The sequence below is a fragment of the Dasypus novemcinctus genome, chromosome 5 (assembly GCF_030445035.2).
Source record: "Dasypus novemcinctus isolate mDasNov1 chromosome 5, mDasNov1.1.hap2, whole genome shotgun sequence".
Classification (NCBI taxonomy): domain Eukaryota; kingdom Metazoa; phylum Chordata; class Mammalia; order Cingulata; family Dasypodidae; genus Dasypus; species Dasypus novemcinctus.
Window position 1 is genome coordinate 37191014 of NC_080677.1, and position 22727 is coordinate 37213740.

A 22727-nucleotide genomic window follows, 5' to 3' on the forward strand; every position below is an offset into this window, starting at 1 on the left:
GCCTCATCGGTTTTTAGATATATGAAGGCATCACTTTTAGATGTGCTATCTGATTTTTCCTTTTGTTTTTTAAAACTGAAATTGTATGTATATGTTTTTGGGTCTACTTGTGAGCAAGCTCAGAAGGACTCATTTTAGCTACCATGTAAGGCTCTGTGTAAAACCTATTGTTGTTCCCAGTTTCGTTTCTTCATTGTGATCTTCATGAAAATAGATTGAAAAAGGAATTGTCAGTTGTACATTCATCAAGTGGAGGGAAAAAGAGCCAGCCATCCAAGTTGCAACATATTTTAACACATTTAAAGTTTAGTGGGAGTAGAAATGGGGAGAGAACACGAGTTTCACTATATCGAGTTGCTGATGGTCTGAGCAGGACCTCCTTTTTTAGTACAGTCTAAGGACTGGCTAAGGTTCTGAGTTTAAAGACAAAGGGCTAATAAGATTGCCTAGAATAGATCATTTTCATTTGTCCGGTAGTAAATTGAAGTAAAGAGGTTCCCACAGACCGTGGGAAAATTCACTTTGAAAACTTTGAAATGTTTTCTTCCTGTTTTGTACTTGTATTAAAGGGAGAATCATACTGATTTCTGAGATGGCATTTCCTTTACACAAATATGTCACTAAATACCACCACTCCATTTATATTTGACGTTAGGGTCCTATCTGCACTGCCATGAATTAATTGGCTAAAAATGCAACCTGAGAAGGAGGCCACAAGAAGCCAAATGTTCAACTTCAGAGATTAAAATGCGTGCTCTGTCACAGCAATCACCTTGGCCTTAGAGCGAATCACCTCCATAGCAGTGTTCCCACCTAGCCTGTGAGCGTAGTTATGTCTACTTGTACTCAGGAGTTTCTGGATTCAGAACGAGGCTGAACGCACCCTGGGGTAAGATCCGCTCCTCATATTCAGATTGCTCCCACCCCATGTCTCGGGTTTTCTCTGCTCCCCTGAGTCCTGTGGATTCAGGTATTTCAACCCAAGTGTTGTAGACATGGTCAACAAGTCACTGGACTAGGAGTTAAGCGCAGGGGCAGCTCCCCTCATTTTGTTTGCTTTGGTGACATTAATGACAGTGTTTGTCCTCACCCTAGTGTTTCAGTTGGGCCACGTGGATCATTGAAAATGGTTTGAAGGGACCTGATAAAGTTAGGGGTTGGGCTAGAGAGGGATCATAGCACCTGAGACAGGAGCATGTCCTAAGAGTGGGGCCCAGCTAGTAATTTATGTCCTTCGGGCAATACTGTGCTCTAGCATATTGATTCAGAGCCCTTGTCCCCCAAAACAGAGTGAGCCGTTCCCAATGAGAGGGCAGGGGATTGGGGGACGGGAGGGCCTCGCCACACCCAGTTTGATCGCCAGTGTCACCGGGAGCCTAGAACCGTGGAGTCTCAGTCCCGCTAGCCCTGCTGTATCAGAATCTGCAGCCTAGCAAGGTCCCCCGGTGACTCCTAAGCACAATTTTGAGAAACCTCAGTCTAAGAAACTTCTCCATCACCTGTGAACAAACAAGCAGCTGTATCCATTTGGCCACTTTTTAAATTTGGCAGTGTAGCTTGTTTAGTAAATATTCTGTTGTGTCCTTCCATACTTGATGCTAGACACCAAAGCAGGCTGAGGAGCAGTCTTGTTCGGAGAATGGAGAATATGGATTAAGAGATACTATTTCATCCATGGGACAAAAGCTCTTTACGAGATTAGCCTATTAGCCAAAGATACTGGCTAATTGACAGAGGTGTTGAGGAATTAATTCGTTAATTAACACTTTGAGCCTATAACATGAAAGGAGTCCTATAGAATTAGAAGTTAGTATTGACTGCTTTGGTCTAATTGCCTGTTTTGTTGTGACTGCTTCTCCCATTTTGTTTAAAAAAACATCCATTTATTTGACTGTCGATCTTTCTGATGTCTTAATGCTAACAACCTGTAACTGAACATGACAAAATAGGCTTCATTGCCTTATAATGCCTTTCATATAATGGTGCTTTATTAAAAAACAAAAAAAAGTGATGCTTTACCAAAATCTAATTTGATCAAATATCTCAGCAAAAAAGTTTGGAACCTTACTTTTTCTGTACCCGAAAAATGTAGTAACTCATGGCATTTCTTCATATTGTTGGTTTCAGTGAATTCTGAAGTGTTGGTGGTATTCTGGCTATGCCAATAACCAGATATAGCAAAACAGGCAATCTTTTTCCATTTTAGGAATACAAATAATATTGACTTCTCTTAGTCCTCAAATACCATGTATAGAAAAAGATAGCCATTTATATGGCACATCATTTTTTAAAGCATTTTGATGACATATTCTTAGGAGGCAAACTGTGATTCATTGAAATTTCTGCAAATAAAAAAGATGTATTTCAGACAGTTTTATTTTTGTTTTTCATCTGAGACTGATAAAGATGGAAAAGTAGACGTGAGTCAAATCAGGGCACTGTTTGAATATAGTTATATATTTTAAGACAACTTTTCGAGATGAATTCTTGTGTGTGGTCAGTAGAATCCATCAAACGCACTGAGGTTTATAGGTTTATGATTAAGGCTTCTTGATTAGGTTGATTAGATTAATTTAAAAGATGAGCAGTCAAATTTATTGTTCTTTGAGACAAGTTTTAGGGTTTAATCTCTGAAGAGTAACAAACAAACCTCTATACCATTGACTGTGGTTCCAACTTTATCTAACTTTCTTGGAATTATTTTGATCTTAAAGGGACTAGATAAAAGTGTGCCAGTGGTTGAAACAAAGTTCCTGATCAGCAGCTTGAGGTGTATGTCTTAACCAAGACAGTAACTTTAACTTCATTATAATAAAGACTACTAAATTTACTCCTTCATTTCTTCAAACAAGGTTTTTGTTTGTTTGTTTGTTTGTTTTTGAGAACTTATTATGTACCTACTGTGGACTGTTCTAATTGTTGGAGGTTTAACATGAGTTATACAAAGTTCCTGTTCTCATGGAATTATTTTCTAGTGAGGGAAGCAGATATTATTCGTTTGAAAAGATATATAATTGTTAAATGTTAAGTGCTTTGAATGAAAAGTATATCTATTTCCCTAATGAAATTATATTTAGAACTAAAATATGAAGGAAGTGACACTTAGAGCTAAAATACAAAGGATGAATAAGACGTCTATCATTTATTCTTGGTTCTCTTCTTTCAAAGAGCAAACACATGAAAAGAATGGTAATAAGTATCAACATTTTTGCAAATTAGTGTCAACACTGCCTTACAGTGAATGACTTTTCTTTTGTCCAGGAGAAGCTGCGTTGGATCAGAACTGGTAGACTGGCTTCTAGAACACTGCTCTTTTGTCGAATGCAGATCTATGGCTGTAGGAGTCTGGCAGCTCCTACTGGATATGGGAATTATGTCATCAGGTTAGTACAAAATGTTTTGAAGACATAGCATGAATATTTTATTAAGATATCAGACCAAAATGTACATGTTTTCTAGAGAATGTTATAAGCTTGGTGGAAGTTGTTTTTTGCATGCAAATATTTGCATTCCTCTTATTTTATAAGTAAAAATGACAGGTCATTTTTTTATTCCGTTATTTATCTAACACCTTTTGTAAAAAATAACCAGGTACTTGCTGAGCCATAGACTGATGATACCTGTAAGAAACTTTTGTTTACCCCTTCCCTTCTCGACTCAAAATGCTGCTCACAGACTTTTTTTTCTTTTATACCTTTAGTTGCTCTAATTGTGTGACTTATCTTCAGAAACTGATTGTATGATTGGAATGTGTATGCCATTTTAATCAGACTTAGTAATCATGAACAATTAGAGATATAAGCTATGAAAATTAGCTGTTTGAACAGAACAGAAAATAGATAATGAGAAACTAAATTGGTGATATGTCTTTTCGTAGGTGAGCCCAGGGAAGCAAAGGACTAGAAGCCAAGCTATCTGGATTCCTTATTTAGCTCCGTCCCTTAGTTCTAGTTAGTCACTGGAGGAGGGGGAAAGGGCTTTACTTCTAGAGATAATAAATATTGAGCACCAGAGAACATAGTGAGGCTCAGGAAGCCTTACTCCTGTGCCTCTGTAAATGAATAGTACAGTTGAGGATGTGGGTGTAATCTTCTCAGAGAGTTGACAATATTACCTTATTTAGAAAATCAGTTTACCTTGGAGAAATGGAATATTATCAACTCACTTGCTAGGTTCAGGCGTGCGGTTACCATACGTATTTTGAGTTAATGTTTTGTGAAAAAGTCTCCAGTTCTTGATCGCTTTAAAACAGGGTTTCTCAACCTTGACCACTGACATGTTGTGCTGGGTGATTCTGTTTGTGTGCTGTGCATTGTAGGAAGCTTCGCCGCATCCCTGGCCTCTACCCACTCGATGCCAGTAGTATCTCCCCGCTGTGACAACCAAAAATGTCTGCAGACATTGCCAGATGCCCCTTGGGGACAGAAGTGCTCCTTGCACTTGGGTACCATTCAACTAATAAGCTGTATTAGTTTGCTTTTGGTCGTAAAAATATTTTTCAACACCCTTTTTTAATTACTTTTGAGTCTTCACACATCTCACAATATAAATATATGTGTTTAATGCATATGCTGGCCAAAGCTTCAAGTAATAAAAATAGACTGTCCAGTAAATCCTTTTCAATGTAATGGGGTTGTGAACATGAATGGGCTTAGAACATAATTATAGTCCTTCCTCTGGTTTCTTCCTAATAATTATTAGGGCTTCCAATTTATTATTTGGTTTATGACTCTCTACTTAATATGCTTTAAAAAACTGATCCATAAAATGGTTCTGCCACTGTGGAAAACAGTTTGGCAGTTCATCAGAAAGTTAAACATAGAATTGCTATAGGACTCGGCAGTTTTACTTGTAGGTATATATATACCTAAAAGAACTAAAAGCAGAGACTCAGATAGGCATTTGCACGCTGAGGCTCATAGTCGCATTATTCGCAATTGCCAAAAGGCAATTGTTAATTGTTAACCCTAGGGCCCATCAGTCTATGACTGGAGAAGGAAAATGTGGTCTATACATACCATGGGATATTTATTACTCAGTGTAAAAAGGAATAAAGCTCTGATACAAGTGACAACATCGATGAACCTTGAAGACATCATGTTGTGTGAAATAAGCCAGACCAAAGGACAAACACTGTATGATTTCACTTCATGAAATATGTAGAATATTCAGAGTCATGGAGACAGAAAGTAGATTACAGGTTACTGCGGGAATGCAGGGTATTAGGGAGTTGTTGCTTCATGGGTATAGAGTTTCTGCTTTGGGTGATGAAAAAGTTTTGGTAATTGACAGCAATGATGGTGGCACAACATTGTGAATATCATTAATACTATTGCATTATATACTTGAAAGTAGATAGAAAGGGAAATTTTGAGTTTTATATATGTTACCACAATCAAATTTTAAAAGAAAAGAAAACAAAAAGCAACCCACATCTCTTTTGTTTCCAACAGTGGACCAGCATTTATACTTCCAAGATACCTATGTGTTCTACCAGTTTTCATCTGATGAATGTAGCTACCTATACTGTGAATTTGAAAGAGAAGAAGAATGGCAAAATGGTGTCAAACTTTTGCTGCAACTTGTGCCTCTCATCCCCTCTAGAGCTGGCATCTGTGAACTGTAAGTAGATCTTTCTTTGTTACGTTATTCTCACTTAGAGAACATTTGTGTATACCAGGGACTGTGCCCTACCCTTTATGATCACTATCTTTTTAAAGAGGTGGTTGTAAATAGGAAATTAAGATACCCCATGTCACCAGTGGAGGAATTAACCTTTGAGTAGAGCCTGGTTGGGGAGTTGGGTCTACCAACTCTTCCCAAATTCCAAGGGTTCTCAGGAGGAAGACCCCTTAGCCTCTGTCATTGAGATGCGTTGTGTTATATCATACCAGGGAAGCCTGCCCCTCCTAGTTTCCTTTGCAGAATTCTGCAGAATGTTTGTCTTATATGCTAACGAACTTGTTTATAAGACAAATCTAATAAAGAAGTAGCAAAAATTGGAAAAGAAGAGGTAGTGATTCTATTCCCATTTTTCAGATGCGAGTTCAGGAAGGTAAAACAGATTGTTGAAAATTAAATACAGCTAATAAATGACTGAATTGGGATTCAAATCCCATACCCTGCCAGCTGCTTCTGATTTATCATCTCTATATGAGTAGATGATCTAAAATAGGAATTAACATGTGATTTGACTCAAGTTGGAATAAAATAATAACTCGCATCTTATCCAGTATCCAAGTCGTGACTTTCCTTTAGTAAGAAAGAGCTCAACAGACATTTTCGAAAATAATATAGAAGCAACATTTGGCAAATTAAAACATGTGAATCATTATCACATGAAGATACTGAATCATCATATGATTAAAATGAATTCATTAATTAGGGAAGATATGGGAGCAGAATTCAAGTCATGGTATGGCACATGCCTTTGTTTATCCATGGCAATGATGACAGGCTTATCTCAGTATTATGACTTGCAGATTAAATTTTCAATTAATAATCTTCTACATATATAGACTGTTCAGTTTTTACATACTGTTGACTCTTTTCGTTTTGTGAGATTAGCAGGGCAAATGGTACTGACCTCATCTCATAGGTAAGAAAGTAGATTCAAAGAGAAATACCTATAACCATAACAAAGATAAGTTACTCATCATAGTTTAAAAATGGTAATTAATACTGAATAATTAATGCAGGTTATTTTTAGGAAAAGAATATAAGTGTCAGAATATTAATGACACACTATGCTAATAGAAAGATTGATTGTAGAGAATGTATTTTATGTCAGGCACTGTGCTAAATGCTTAATATTCATTGCTACATTTTCAGATGAATTATATAAGACAGATACTCTTATTATCCCTGTTTTGTGAGAAAACTGAGGCACAGACGTCAGGTAACTGACCCAAGGCCACACAATTGGTGAAGGGAATGTTGGGGTTTGAATACGTGGCTGTCTGGCTCTAACACCCATGCTGATAACACCTGCTAGATTGTGTCTCCTGAAGCTGTAGGGGTCATTCTAACTTCCCCTTTTGAGAAGTTACGAACAGAAGCTATAGAAATGTTAGACTGAGCACTGAGATGGTTATGAATTTCCCTACCCTCCCACCCTCATTTAAAGAAATCCTTGCAATGGTTAAAAAACATTCAAATATAATGTATCCCTCAATTAGTCTGAGGAATGAAAATGTTCTTCAGTATAATATGCTCTAAATATAGGTCAGAAGTATCCTGAGAAAAGTTGAGGAACATTCGATCAACTTTGACGAGCTTTCTAAGAAAGAGTGGTGTGCTTTTAAACTGTAGGTGGCTGTTACTTGCTCTGACTCTGTGGGACTGGCATTGTCTGGCAGTCTCTTCTCAACCACTTTCCTATCCTGCACACAAGGTGGGGTGGGGTGCGCTACCCCATGGGCATACCCAGATTAACAGAGGCATACGGGCAACTGAAATAAACTTGTTCCCCCACTTTAGGAAGCATATTAGAATAGCAGCAGCCAAGAGGAATTCATTATAGGGATAAACCAGAGTCTGCTCTAGTTTCTGAAAATAAAAATATTGTTTAAACATGGGTCTTAATATTAACTTCAGGTTACTTGAATCTTTTGCCACACTGATCATGAACACAAATGGTGTGGCTCTGCAGCTGAGACTCACTGTAGCATGCTATGTTTATCGTAGGTTTTCTCCATCCGTGTGAATGTACACATATGAGAGGTAGCTGACTCCTACATGAAAGTTGTCACTGGGGAGCTGTGGACCTCTCTGCCCCATATCATAAGTACTAAATACAACAACAAAATTACTCAACCACTGCAAGTCTTTCTGGAGAGAGAGAAACTTTTTTTTTCTTATACTGGAGTTATAAGCGAACTTCCTAGAGAGAATGTTTCTGGTTGAATTTGGACAGCCAAGCTGTAGATGATCCAGACTGAGGATAAATTTTGGGGATGTTGTCCTCTTTCATTTGTGTCTTCACCCTTGTTCCTGCAGTCCCATGCGCGTGATCCCGGCGTAGCTCCCACTGGAACCCGCACACTTCCTTCTTTCTCGCCCCCACCGTCCCGCGTTTACTTCAAGCCACGGAGATGTTCCTGCTCTATCCACTGCCTTTTTTCCCTTGTCTATTCAAATTCTACCCTCCCCTCAAGGGGGAGCCCAAGTCCTACCTTGAGCACAAAGCTTCCGTGATGTCTCCAGTCTACACTGATTTTGTTTTTGGAAACTTGTGCTCTTGATGTTCATATCAAAAATTTTCCCACTTTCTACGTCATCTTTAGTCATCTGCTGCCTCACTTTTATTCTTCCTACTGAAAGGCCCTCTGCAGCCCTCACGATCCATTAACCAACAGTGTCCATTCATGCGATGAAAACACGAGCCTGTGGTTCTTTTAATAAGCTTTTTGATACCTGAAGGCCACTATGATTTGCCTGTGGTTTGCCTATACAATTCTACATTAAGCCCCTATAATTTGCTGTCTTCTCTCTAAGTGTCTTTAAAATGATGCAAGGGAAGTATCTCTATGTAATACAATTCTGCTGTGTACAAACGCATTGTAAAAAGAATAAGAAGAAAAGATTTTATTTAAAAGAGAATGCTTAAAACAGGAGAAGAAAATGAAACGGCTTCAGGTTTCAAGGCTAGAAAAAAAATCCTGTACAAAATAACTTTTATATCCAAGACAAGCTGATAATTTGAAAGATGTGAGTGAATCAGTTGTTCAGGTTAACTGTTTCTGGGGGAAAGGAACAATCATGGTCTCTCCTTCAGACTGAAAGCCAAATCCAGTCACCCAAAATGTATTTTTTCTAACTCTTCTTTTTTATGGGGGTCCCGAAGAGTGGCAAGGAATGATGAAGTAACAGGAGAATGCAGCCTAATAATTCCTTTAAGACTTAGCAAGATGTCTCTCTCTAGCACTAACTAGTTTGAGAATTTAGGATATGAGAAAGCTTGATGATTTCAATTCAACTGCTGATAAGGCAGGTCCCAGCTTGCCAGGGTGCAGATGGCAGTGTTCCAGCTAGATCAAATCGGGAAGCGGACTTGGTCCACTGGTTAGGGCATCCGTCTACCACATGGAAGGTCAGCAGTTCAAACCCCGGGCCTCTTTGACCCGTGTGGAGCTGGTCCATGTGCAGTGTTGATGTGTGCAAGGAGTGCCATGCCACACAGGGGTGTCCCTGTGTAGGGGAGCCCCATGTGCAGAGAGTGCGCCCTGTAAGGAGAGCCACCCAGCACGAAAGAAAGTACAGCCTGCCCAGGAATGGCGCTGCACACACGGAGGGCTGACACAGCAAGATGACGCAACAAAAAGAAACACAGATTCCCATGCCGCTGAAAACAACAGAAGCGGATAAAGAAGAAAACACAGCAAATGGACACAGAGAACAGACAACTGGAGGGGGGGAGAGAAATAAATTTAAAAAAACAACAACAAATAGACCAAGTCTAAGAAGCTTCAAAACATAAAATTATGTTCTACCAATTACACCACAGTCAACGTTTATGCTGTTATTTGGAAAGATGTAGAGGGCTGCGAAAATTTAACTCATGTTCCACTCAGATATGTGAAGAAAAATGTAGCATCTCTGTTTTTCTCTGATGGGTCTGCTGACTATGTGAGCCTCCATCCTGCTGGGTAGGATGGTTTTAATCTAAACCAGTGAAATTATTTGGATGCAGTAGTTTTTAAGTCCCTTTAGTTAATTGTCTAGCATAGTGTGGTGAAAGAGCTCAGTGTCTGTGTGTCCCTTCCCTGTTCCTCTGCAGGACAGCCTCTGGGTACATGGAGGAGTGGAACACTCCTTTGGACCTCTGCCAAGGAGGCTATCCTGTCAGGTTATCCCGTCCCGTCCTCACTGGCCTTGCCAAATGGATGGGCAGTCGGCTCCCTAGTGCCCCCGGAGTAGCCCCTGGCCTTGGACTCTGTTGGTGTCTGCAGTGGAGCCTGGGGCTGGTGTAGCTCAACCAGTGCCTAGGGGTCTTCCAGTGCCTGGTGGCGCTCCCTGGCCGGTCCTTCCCTCGTGCTGGCATTGCTCACTCTCCTGAGGTTGGCTCTGGCTCTCACAGGGATCTTTTTTTTTTTTAAAGATTTATTTATTTATTTCTCTCCCCTTTCTCCCCACCCCCCGCCCTGGTTGTCTGTTCTCTGTGTCTATTTGCTGCGTCTTGTTTCTTTGTCCACTTCTGTTGTTGTCAGTGGCAAGGGAATCTGTGTTTCTTTTTGTTGCGTCATCTTGTGTCAACTCTCCATGTGGGCGGCACCATTCCTGGGTAGGCTGTACTTTCTGTGGCGCTGGGTGGCTCTCCTTATGGGGTGCACTCCTTGTGTGTGGGGCTCCCCTACGCGGAGGACACCCCTGCGTGGCACGGCACTCCATGTGCGCATCAGCACTGCACATGGGCCAGCTCCATATGGGTCATGGAGGCCCGGGGTTTGAACTGCTGACCTCCCATGTGGTAGACGGACGCCCTAACCACTGGGCCAAGTCCACTTCCCCTGCAGGGATCTTGTTCCCCCACTTGACCTCTGCTGGAAGAGCTGCCTCTCACAAACTTCCTACCCCGATCTGTCCTAATTCCAACCTTATGGCTGAGCCTTGGGGTGGGGCATGTGGATGCTTGAGTCTGTCCACACCACACAGAACAAAGGTTTGGCTTGGCAGACCAGAGCTCAGGCCCTTCTCCTAACTACACTGTGTCTTCTGGTTTGCTTCGATGTGTCCATGCTTGGGTTGTTGTAGGGGTTGTCTGGGAGGCATCTCGGGCCTTGAAGGAGAAGCCCTAGTGCTTTTAATCACCTCCTTCAGGAGAGCTCTGTCCTGCCTGCCAGTATCTCTTGCCCTGTTCTTTTTTCTTCCCACTGTCCCTCAGAACTGGGAAGGATGAGCTGCTCTTTAACGTCTCCTGTTATACCCAGGGAGAAGGGGCTGACCTCAGGTGTTCCATTTCCGCTGTATCACGTCCTTATCCCTGATTCCAACCACATGGCTAAATATTAAAGGAGGATATGGTATAGGAAAAAAGACTTATCTTACTGCTTAAAAGGGAAGCAACACTGAAGGCCATTTAAAAATATATCATACTGGTTCATTGTTATTTTTTTTGAATAGTGTACTAAATTGGATAGTGTGCTAATATTCAGATTCCTCAGTGATAAACTCCAGGGAAAGCTCAGGTCCATAGGCTGAGGTGAATTTCATAGCATCTGTGATTCTGTGCACCAGACAGAGAAGAAGAGGAAGGGTGCTTGAGGGCGATGAACAGTGGCAGGGCCTGAAGACAGGAAACTGAGGGTGTGTTGGGGCAGTGCAAGGCAGCTGGCTGGAGCTGGAGCTGGGGGTCACAGCCGGGGGAGTTCAGAGTCTGCGGGCTGGGGGATGGGGCTCAGAGTGATGGCAGGGGTCTGCCAGTCATTAGGGGAACCACACATTATCTTTACATTGACTAAAGAGGCTGTCTGATACATATGTGTTATTTGTCAGCTGTCAACTGTATTTAGATGCTGCTGAAAAAAATGAAATACATTTTAAGTTGCTACTTGAATTCATAGTAATATTTTTGTCATTTATACCTTTGGTCAGTCAATATATGGAGAGTACATGGATCTATGATATGTTTTTATGTTAAAAAATGGGGAACCACTGGACTGATTAGTTGGCCTCAGGTGCCCTTGTGGCGATGACAACAACAGTAAAACAATAACAAAAATAATTAACACTAATGTCATACTTACCCTATCCCAGGCACTATTCTGAGCATATTACATATAATGATTCATGGAACACTCACAACAGCCCTTTGAACTTACTGTTGTTATCCTGATTTTACAGGTGATTTTACAGAATGAGGCCAGACAGGTTATGTAACTTGCCAAAGGTGCACAGCCAGTGAGATAATCCATGACAGTACTCTCTGTAATGGGTGGCGGCAATGTGAATTGAAGGCAAGAGGCAAGTTTGGAGGCCGTGGTTCTCAACCCTGTGATGTTCTTTAAGATTATAGAGGTAGCATCGGAAATCTGCTGAATGAGGCTAGGGAGGAGCGGTCAGGTGTGGTTATCGGTATTTTTGGTAAAGCCCTAAAGGCCATACTAATGCACTGACATTGAGAACCATTGATCCATAAAGCTAGTGTTGCAGAAAGAGCTCTATTAAGTGACAGCAAAAGTGGAAGTTAATTAAATCAAAGTCCTAAAATAATGCATAAAGGACCCACACTAACGTTAACATGATATAAAGGTGACTTTATCCAGCATGGTACCTATGGGCAGGCACTTGGCTGACACTTCAGAAAATGCCACACTTTTAGCTTCATAAGCATTTATATCTGGAAGGGATTTCCAAGATAATTGAATTTGCTCCTCTTAATTTTTAGGTGAGAAGAAAGAGCAGGGAGCAGACAGTCTGGTAAAAGATACCTATTTGTCACCAGCACTCTGCTGAGTGAAAGCATAGACACATAGATCAATGGAACAGAATGGAGAGTCCAGAAATAGAGCCCTCTATGTAAGGTCAATTGATTTTTTGGGCAAAGGTGAGATGGTAATTCAAGAAACAAAAGATAGCTTTTCAAGGATTGGTGCTGAAACTGTTGGCCATCTCTATGCATAAAAATAAGCCATGGCCCTTACCTTGTAGCTTATACAGAAATGATCTCAAAATGGATCATAAACCCATATGAAAAGCCTAAAACTCTAAGACTTCAAGGAGAAAAAAAATAGGAGAAAATGTCTTTTCATTAGGCAGATGTTAGATAAGAAACCAATAGCATGATCTATAAAAGAAAAAGTTATAATTGTACATGAAGTTAGAAACCATTAGCACTCTAGTAAAAGAATGAAGAGACAAGGAGAAAATATTTGCAAATATGTATCTGATGAAGGATTTGTATCTAGAATAAAGTATTCTCAAATCTCAATAAGAAGAAAACAACCCAATAAAAATGGGCAAAAGATTTGGATAGACTCTTCACCAATGGAGATATATTGATGGCAGATAAACACATGAAAAGATTCTCAGCATCATTAGTCATTAGGTAAATACAAATTAAAACCACAATGAGCAATGAGCATACAGTTATTAGGATGGCTAAAAACAACCCCAACAACAACAAACACTGACCATGACAAGTGGTAGCAAGAATGTGGAGCAATTGAAACTCAAATGTTGCTGGTAGTAGTGCACAGTGGCACAGCCACTTTGGAATACAGTTAAGGCAATTTCTTATAAAGTTTACATGTACTTGTCATATAAACCATTAACCCCACTTCTAGGTTTTCAGCCAAAAAGTAAAAACTACTGTTCACACAAAAACCTGTACACAAATATTTCTGACAGCTTTATTCCTAGTCGTCCAAGGCTGGAAAAAACCCAAATGTTCTTCAGCTGGTGAATGGATTTTCAAAACTGTGGTATAAAAATACAGTGGGATATTGCTTGGTGATAACAAGGAACAAACTACTGATACGTGCGACAACACAGTTGAATCGCAAGTGCGTTATATTGAGAACAGCCAGACTGAAAAGGCTAATGGGCATTTATGTTAAAAGCTTACAGTTCTAGACTTATTCTAGTAATGTAAGAACTTATAACATTGATATAAAGACAGTGGTCACCAGAGATTCTGAGGGAGGGAAAGGGAGGAATAGGTATAACATGGGGCATTTTGGAGACATTGACATTTGTTCTACAAGATATTGCAATAGCAGATACAAACCATTTTTGTCAAAACCTATAAAATTGTGCAGTGCAAAGTATAAAACATAATGTAAACTATAGACCATGCTTAGTAGCAATGCTTTAATATGTGTTCATCAATTGTAACAAATATACCAAACTAATGAAAGATACTTTTAGTGGGGAAACGTGTGGAAAGGGGAGAGGGTGGGTTATATGGGGATCTCCCATATTTTCGGTAACATATATGTAATCTAAAACTTCTTAAAAATAAATACATTTTTTAAAAAAGTACTACAGTTCTGAGTTGTGAAAATGTCCAAATCAAGACATCATCAGAGATCCTGTCTTGCAGAAGGTCAGCTGCTGGTGATCCTGGACTCCTGTCATGTGGCACGGCACCTGGAGGCATCTGCTTGTCTAGGTCTCTGCTTTCTCCTCAGCTCAGCTGGGGGCAGGCAGGCATATGGCTCATCTCTCCCCTCTCCTCTGGGCTCTTCTCTTTGAGCCTCTCAGAGGCCTCTTTCTGAACCTGTGTATTCTGCTGATTCCAGCCTCCCACCGCCCAGCCCTCTCTCTCAGCCTCTCAGGGTTTCTCTGTCTCTGCCATCTTTTCCTGTGGGTCTCTGCTTTCAGTCCTCCATTTTATAAATGTGCTGGAGTTTTTTTAGTGTGGGTTTTGTCTCTCTGTATTCATCCCATTTATAAAAGACTCCAGTAAGAGGATTAAGACCTACCTGGGCCACGCCTCACTGAAGTAATCCAGTCCAATCAAAGGGTCCCATACCCACAAGAATGGATTAGCTCCAAGAACATGATCTTTTCTGGGATCCACAAAAAGTGTCAAACTGTCAGAGTGCCATAATGTGTCTTGGAAAAATGAATGAAGAAATACTGATTATGTATCTGTATTTCTCATGTTGGAATGTGAAAAAGCAGAAAGGCAGACAAGAGTCTTTCTAAGAGACAAATTGGTGTAGGGAGGAAGAAAGAATGCATTAATGGTCATCTGGCTTCTGTGCATAGGTAGCATTTGGACTTGTCTTAGTTACTTGATGTTCTGATTTTATTACCAGGTACCCAAACCAGACCGTGGTCGTATAAAAAGGCAAGGCTAATGATTGTTTTCAGTCTCAGTGTCCCCAAATATTACTGTTTTCCCTAGAAGGCTTAACGAGCAGAGAGTGAGGATAGAAAAGGAAGAATCGGCTCCTGAACAAAGGTCAAAGGAGTAATTTTTAAAATCTTTCTGCTCTCCTTTCTTTCAGTTCCGTCCTGTCACTTGGCCTACTGACCTCCCTAAATAGGACTCTTGGCTTATGTCTGCGTCATCCTCATCTGGGTGAGGGTACACGTCAACACAACTCGGAGCAGTCAGAGCAAACATAGCAGGGCTTTTGCTTCTAAATCTCTCTCTCTCTTTGCCCAAATCATCAGTCCTGTGTTTCCTTCATCTTTAGCCATCAGTGGCCATTGTCTACACCTTTGTTGCGTCAAAATTGACACAATGGAAGGGGTGGTCTGAAGATGATTGTTGCTGTTTTTGTTTTTTTTTAATTTACAACTTCCAACCCTAAGTAGGTCTTCCATGCTGCTCAGCACTCCTATCAATTGTTTTAGTTACTTCAGTCCCTTAGGAGATCATATCACAAGATCTTTCCCCTTCCCTTTTTTCTGCTTTTTATTTCATTGAAAGAGGAAAAATCTTCTTATTTCCTTCATCAAAACTATAAACCTACCTACATTTGTGCCGGTGGATTATGACTTCCCTCCTGCTAAGGATGGATGATAGTCCACAGAATTAGCTAAGATCAAACTCCTCAAACTGTGCATTGGCCCTAGCCTGCACCCCTTCTCAAGGACCCCATTCCTACAACCCTCCCCTCTCTTTCCAGCATCATCCCCTTTGTCTTCTCTAGTGGATTCTCCCTGTCAGCACGTGTTAGTTTTCCCACATCCCCCTCTAGCCACTGACCACTGTCTTTGTTTTTCTTTTCAGCAAAATTCCTCAAAAGGTGTATCTCTAAGTCACTTTCTCTACTTCCTCTTCTCCTGTTTTCTCCGGAGTCCAATCGATTCAGATTCCAGTATTACCACTTCGCTGAAAGGTATTCTTGGCAAGATTATAAGAGGCCTCCATCTTGCCTAAAGCGATGGACGAGTTTCAGCCCTTCATCTTCCTTGACATGTCAGCAGCATTTGACATACTCGATCATGCACTTAAAGCAATTTCTTTGTTTGGCCTCAGGGATGCCATCTCTTAGTTCTCCCATCTCCTGCCTTTTCCTTTTGTTTGTTCCTTGTCTTCATGACCTCTGAACATGGCAGTGTCCCAAGACTCAGTCCTCACTTCTCTTTCTTCTCTTTCTTCTCTCACTCCCAATGCACCTTCACTCAGCCTTGTATTTCCATATCAGCTATACAGTGATGACACCCAAAATTCAGGTCCCTGTCCCCTGTTATGCCAGCACCAATAACCTCCTGCTCACTTTATTTTTCTTATCTTGCCTTCCTTCTCCTTTTCCATCTAAAATGTATACACAACATGAGAAGTCCATTGGCATCAGTTTCTGAAATGGTGCTGAATTAACACTTCTGATTGTGGAGAACAAGTTCAAGTCTGCCATTCCTTCAACCCAAATCTACCCTTTATACTCCTGACTTCTAACTAGAATCTCATTTTATGATTGTTAGGAAGAAATACTGCAGGAGTAAACAGATTTTTCAATGTTTTTAAAAAATTTGTAATGGAAATTGCAATGTTTTGCAATAGGATCATAGGTGAAGAAAATTTCCATTTATCACTTTAAATAGTTTTTTTATTTTAAAAAATAGTGTGACATCACCTAGTCTTAATCTTTGTTATTATTCATTACCCTCTCTCCCAAGGAAACACAAAGTCCTCCAAAATTTCCATCATTTACAGACTAAGTTTATTCCAGGTGTGGGAACAGATTGCTTATTTTTATCAGAGTACATCTTTATTTAAGGGTAATATTGGGTTTTTAGCAAAAAGTGAAGTTTTAGGCCTGGTTGTGTTGGCACTTGAAATGCAGCTGTTTAGGTATTAATAATCAATCCTCAAAATTTCAAAGCAAAATGTAAAAGAGATATCAGTAATCTCTAACTTTATTCAATTTTAGATTAACTATATACCCTGGACCCTTGATGAAATCTGTCACATTCACGGTTTACTTCTGTTTGATAAATTTCCTCCTTTGAGCATAACCCGCAGTCTGATGCTATGAAAAATTGCCTTCTCTTGGGAAGGTGAACATGTAAAGTTGGCATTGATGGTATCAAAAGGCCCAAGAAAAATCCAATTCTCATTTTTTTATCCATTCCCCTGTACCTTTTTGTCATGTGATTTTCTGTTAAACAGAAAAAGACCTGTTCAAGTATAGCTGTATGGAAAGATAGAGCTGTTTCTTCATGGGTGTCAGATGTCAGATATGACACCTACCTTCTTGGGATCAGTAGGGATTGAATATGGTAGAGATGGAGTCTGTGCTCTTTGAGGAGCTTTCTCTTGTGTGGTATTTAGGACTTGCGGGTGATTATTTTTCAGGAGGGAAAATTTCACATCTGGTCCAGGGAATATTTCTAAAAAGAAAGTCCCTGAGTCATTTCCTTATCTGACAATCAGCAGGAGTTATCCAAGGAGAGTCTGAGTTGTGGCATCCTCAGCCAATGTAACTTCATTTCTTCTCTGCTTGGTCGAGGAAGAGCTCCTCATGCTCAAGGCTCATTCTTCTGCCTAGTCTCTAGGTCTTATCCCTCTTGAGAGACTTTCTGCTCCTACTTTCTTAGCATCTCACTCTGTTCCCCTGAAGCACACAAATGGGCCCTCAATCATAATAACAAGAAATCAAACCTACCTTTGATCTTATATTGTCCTGTAGCTACTTCTCCATCCTTCCTGCATTTGCCTCACAGCCATCATTCCTGGCTCTCAGCATAAAATCCAAACCCTTTAGCAATAGTCCTGACATTATCTCTAGCTTATTTCTTGCCATTCCTCACTTGTCCTGATCATTCTGCTGCTGTTCTATAGACCTTCTTCTACACCAGAACCTCAGCTGGGATATCACTTCTCCCAAGACACCTCTGACAGTCGCAGATCAGGTTAAGTGACTCTCATTTGTGTTGGCAGAGTATCTGAAAGATGCATTCCACTGAACCCACTGAATATTAGGATTTTTTTTTTCATGTCTCTGTGTGCAGTGCTTCTCCTATTTGTGGAAGGATCATGTTTGAAAAATTCCTGTGAAATTTGTCTTTGTTCTGGTTTTTTCCATGCTCTGGAATTTCATCAGCCCTTAGCAAGGGTAATCTGAAGATCATCCTGAAAATTGTGTCCTCCCATAGGCCTCTCCAAAACATCGGTGGTAGGTCAGTATCAGCCCATCTGGGGGAAGGGGGTGGCAATGGAAAGGAGACGGTAGTAGGATGAGCCAGCCAACTTCCCCCAAACACATCTTCCTCCCTGTCAGAACTCTGATGTGGAGAGAGATGTGCTCTCATCCTTGCCAGGGCCCGATTCAGACTCTCTGTTCAGTGTGAAGATTGATTTGTGTTATGTACATAAGAAGCAGTAGGGAACAAATGAGAGCCCCAGGATGGCAGTAATAGCATTTTACATGAAAGCTGAGTGAGGACAGGTTTCATATGGTTAAATTCCTCTGTAATGTGAGTTATGCCCAGCCCAGTGCAAGGCTACCTGAAGTGTGCCGGGCATGTCACAAATCACACCTCAGCTGGATTGGCATGTGCCAATTAAATACAATCTCCACCTCTAGTCTCCAAATGTTTGTCTGTTTTATTGTAGTTGGAATGCATTTAACACATTTTTCTATATAAACCATATCATGTGTACTGGTAGCCTTTGGCAACCCGTATATGCTATTAAATATTGAATTACACACATATACACATATATGTGTGTGTGTATATATATATAAATATAGTGAAAGAACTGTTTTTAGAGGGTATATCTTTATACAATTATAAAGTGACATTATTTGGATAATATGTCTATGAGAAAATGCTCCTAGTTTTCCAACATGGAATATCAGGAAATCTCTTACACAGCTAAAAGGAAGTGGGGTTTTTCACCTCCGGGATGGTATTGGTTGCTCTTGGGTCCTCAGGCTCAAAGGTTTGGTCAAAACCTGATTCGGGAGTGTGGGTTCCATCTCTCGTCTAGAAGAGGCATGGCAACATTTGTTCTAAAAAAAACAAAACAAAACACCTGACTGGGATCATCTCAAGCCCACCGTACTAAGAATTCTCATGACAGAATTCTCAGTCAGAGGGATACCAGCTAAATCCAGGTTACTATAGATTATATTGGGGCCTAAATGATGTAAAAGGGATTCCACTGGCCTGGTTACGACTCCTTCGCACTGCCTTCTAAGACTGTTGATTGGAACTCAACACTACGTGACTATTTATCCCTCTTGGGACTTAGGGTTTGTATTGGGGGAGCTTCTTGGGTGGGACTTTCTGCTTATTTTCTTTCTATTGCATTGAGAATTGCATATGTGATTATCAAACAGTTGGCTAGGTTGGAAACTAAGTTTGTTAGACAGTGTATTTCCTCAGAGACTGGATAGTTTAAAACCCAAGGGGGAAAAACTTGTTTCAACAGGCTGGAGTGTCATTAAGTCTGAGCTAACTACTTTTTAGGGAAAGATCAGGAGGCAGTGGTAGTGGTCATTGTGTTGCTGGTATTTTATTTTACTGAAGATATTTTCAAAGTTGCTTGTTCTTTAGTATTTGATATGTCATTCTTGTCGGATTTTAGTGTCAAAAAAGTACTAGAGGCGGTGGACTTGGCCCAGTAGTTAGGGCGTCTGTCTACCACATGGGAGGTCCGCGGTTCAAACCCCGGGCCTCCTTGACCCGTGTGGAGCTGGCCCATGCGCAGTGCCGATGCGCGCAAGGAGTGCCCTGCCACGCAGGGGTGTCCCCCGCGTAGGGGAGCCCCACGTGCAAGGAGTGCACCCATAAGGAGAGCCGCCCAGTGCGAAAGAAAGTGCAGCCTGCCTAAGAATGGCACCACACACACAGAGAGCTGACACAAGATGATGCAACAAAAAGAAACACAAATTCCTGTGCCGTTAACAACAGAAGCAGACAAAGAAGATGCCGCAAATAGACACAGAGAACAGACAACGGGGGGGGGAGGGGGGAGAAGGGGAGAGAAATAAATAAATCTTTAAAAAAAAGTACTAGAAAGGAGAACTGTTACAAGGGCGTAGGAGAAGTATGATGGCATAGCTAAAGGGAACTGTTCCTGAGTGTAAGCAGGGTCTTTCAATTGAACTGTCTAAAGCTAACCAGTTAATAGCTTACACAGTGGTAATCCTGGGCTGTTGACTCATAACAGAGTGCCCCTTGAAAGTTATGGTACCCAGTTATTTAGTCAACAAATATTTATTGAGTGCCGTATACCAGGATATGACCTAGATGTTGGGAATACAATAATGAAGAAAAAAACCCAGAAATATCTCTTCCTATGGAGCCTACAGAACAGTATGGGAAGACAGATCACAAACAGATTTGTGTTGCTTAGAAGGTACAAAACTTTATGGAGGAAAAATAAAATAGGGAATGCAGAATGGGGATATGGGCCAGGAAAAGCCTCTCCAAGAAAGTGACAACGACTTGAAGAACACGAGGAAAAGGGCGATGCGGACATCTGGGGGAAGAGTTCTGGGTTGAGGGTACAGTCAGTGCAGATACTCTAAGGCAGAAGCGTTCTAGGGAAAACAAGTGTGGCTGGAGCAGAGCAAAGACAGGGTTGATGAGAAAACTACCAGGAGACTAGATCCTAAGGGTATTGTGCGTCATTTGAGACCTTTGGCTTTATGCCAAGCAAGATGGGGAGCTATAGGGGATTTTGAGCAGAGAAGGGACATGACCTAACTTATATGTTGACCCAGTATATAACTTCTGGCTGCTGGGTCCACATGAGACATGTTGTGGCTGGAAGCACAGTAAGAATGGTGTAGGTGATGAGAAGAGGTCACGTGGCGAGATACTTTGGAGATAGAGCCACCAGGATTTCAGGGTGGGATGTGAGAGAGAGGGGAATGAAGGATGACTTCCAACTGGAAGATGGAGTTGCCATTAATGAAGGTGAGGAAGACTGTGGGGAGGGCAGGTTTTTTTGTTTTTTGTTTTTGGATGGAGAAAGGGTAATGCTAATGGATGCAGTTTGATGGTTAAAGGGCCAGGGACAGAGGATCAGAAGCTTTTGTGATTCCAGCATCCTCACAATGGCATCCTTGGGTATTGCAGACCTCTCAAGTTTACAGAGACATCTGCCCGTATCATTGGACTCAGCACTTTCCCTTGGAAAATTACTGGGTCCGGCTTGGGCTGTGGGTAAGCAGGAACCTTCAGAAGTGGCAATGGAAATTCTGCAAGTGGAGCGTTTGTTGTCCTGGAGCTTCCTGCTGGCATAAGCCCTCAAGAATGAATCTTTCTTCCTGGGGTCATTCCTTTTCTTTTCTCTTTCTCTCTTCTGTTACTTGTCACTACCTTCTGACTCCAACCAGTGTTTCTTTCCCTTCACTGACCATTGGTGAGCCAGACTCACATCTTCTCTCCTCTTCCTGGAGCAGTATAGCCTCCCCTGAGAGGTTTTGGAGGGATTTGTATAGTTAGTAATAATGGGAACATGTGCAATAATATAATTGAATCCTTCTTTGTTCTTCCTTGCCCCATCTGTTTCATTATTTATTTTCATCTGATAAATGAGAACTTTGTCTTCCTTAGGTGGTACTGATGTGTATTTACATACACGAAAGAATCAGGATTTCTCTACATGAAAAACAACAACAACACATAATCTGGGGGAATAGACTCTAGCATTTTTGGGCATTTGGACATAGAGCTGGAAGGCGGTTTGTGTGACCACAGTACTGAGAAAGGAAGATGAGTGACTGAGTGTTGCCCTGCTCTCTTCCTTCCCCACTTCCAAGCTCTTCCACCGCTAGCCTGTTACCACCAGTCCTGCTTCCATGACTCCCTTTAGACAGGTGCTGGCACAGAGGAGCACGGAAACATTAGTGGGGAAGGAAGCATATTTCTGAATTCTAGAGCTCTCTGTTTGAACAGTTGTTTCCTGTCAGACGCTGAGATATAAAGGATTGTTGTGAAATGACTGTGAGTAGGTGATGATCTCTGGGTCTTATAGTTGCCCCTTGAGGGGTGGGATTTTTAAGTGGGGTGTCAAGAACGATGATGCCACACATATACCAAGAAGGTATGAAAAAGATTATTGGTTACATAATGAGGCTTCATGGGGAGAAGAGGGCAGGCTCTGCGCAGGACCCAGGATGCCTTGAGACAAAGGAGGCACTGGTTTGGCTGTAGTTAGGGAGTGGGGCAGAGATGAGGGTTCCCAAGCCTGGACTCAGGCTTGTGTGGACTGAATAGCCCCCCTCACACACCTCCCTGATGCCAGGGCTTTCCTGTCACTGTGCCTGTGTTGGGGAAGAAGCGGGGGGCTTGAAAGCTGTCAGTGGTCAAACCCAAAGACAGTCAGAGTCTATTATATTAGCTATCAATATTTTGTTGGCAAAGTTTTTTTTGACAGTTTCTTAAGCACTTGGAACTTGCCAGTCAGGCTGGCAGTAAGCTCTAATCCTATCTGTGAGACCCTCACAGTTCAGGGGACAACAGATTTAATTTTTTTTTTTTCATAACATAGTAAAATAGTATGTTAAAAGCGATGTTCCTGATGCTTGCAGAACACAGAAGAGGGCACGGAATTACTACTTAGGAGTCACAAAAGTGTCGCTGCCAATCCTGTTCTTTGAAACTGCAGGGGAAGTAAACGAGTGCAGAAGGAGTCCTTTAGGGTGTCAGTTATTTCGTGGATTCCACCCTTCACATGACAGCAGTTTTAATTTGTTGACTGAAGAAACATACAAAGATAAAAAGCTATGGTGGTTCAGCTACACATTTAGAAGAAATTAGTGTAAGTCTTCAAGTGTCTACAAACATTTGAAAAGTAGCTGTGCTTACTG

General features: G+C 41.2%; 1 protein-coding gene across 4 annotated transcripts in view; it reads left to right on the top strand.

Annotated features, from left to right (window-relative positions):
- The window catches only part of RAPGEF5 (Rap guanine nucleotide exchange factor 5), a 232817-nt gene that overhangs the window by 40122 nt on the left and 169968 nt on the right, over positions 1–22727 (top strand). For all 4 annotated transcript variants that reach the window (XM_058296892.2, XM_004461331.5, XM_023589624.3 and 1 more), the window contains exons 4-5: positions 3262–3383; positions 5454–5622. In XM_058296892.2, the coding sequence (XP_058152875.1) occupies positions 3332–3383; positions 5454–5622 (221 nt within the window). In that variant the 5' untranslated portion in view covers positions 3262–3331. The remainder of the gene's footprint in view (positions 1–3261; positions 3384–5453; positions 5623–22727) is intronic.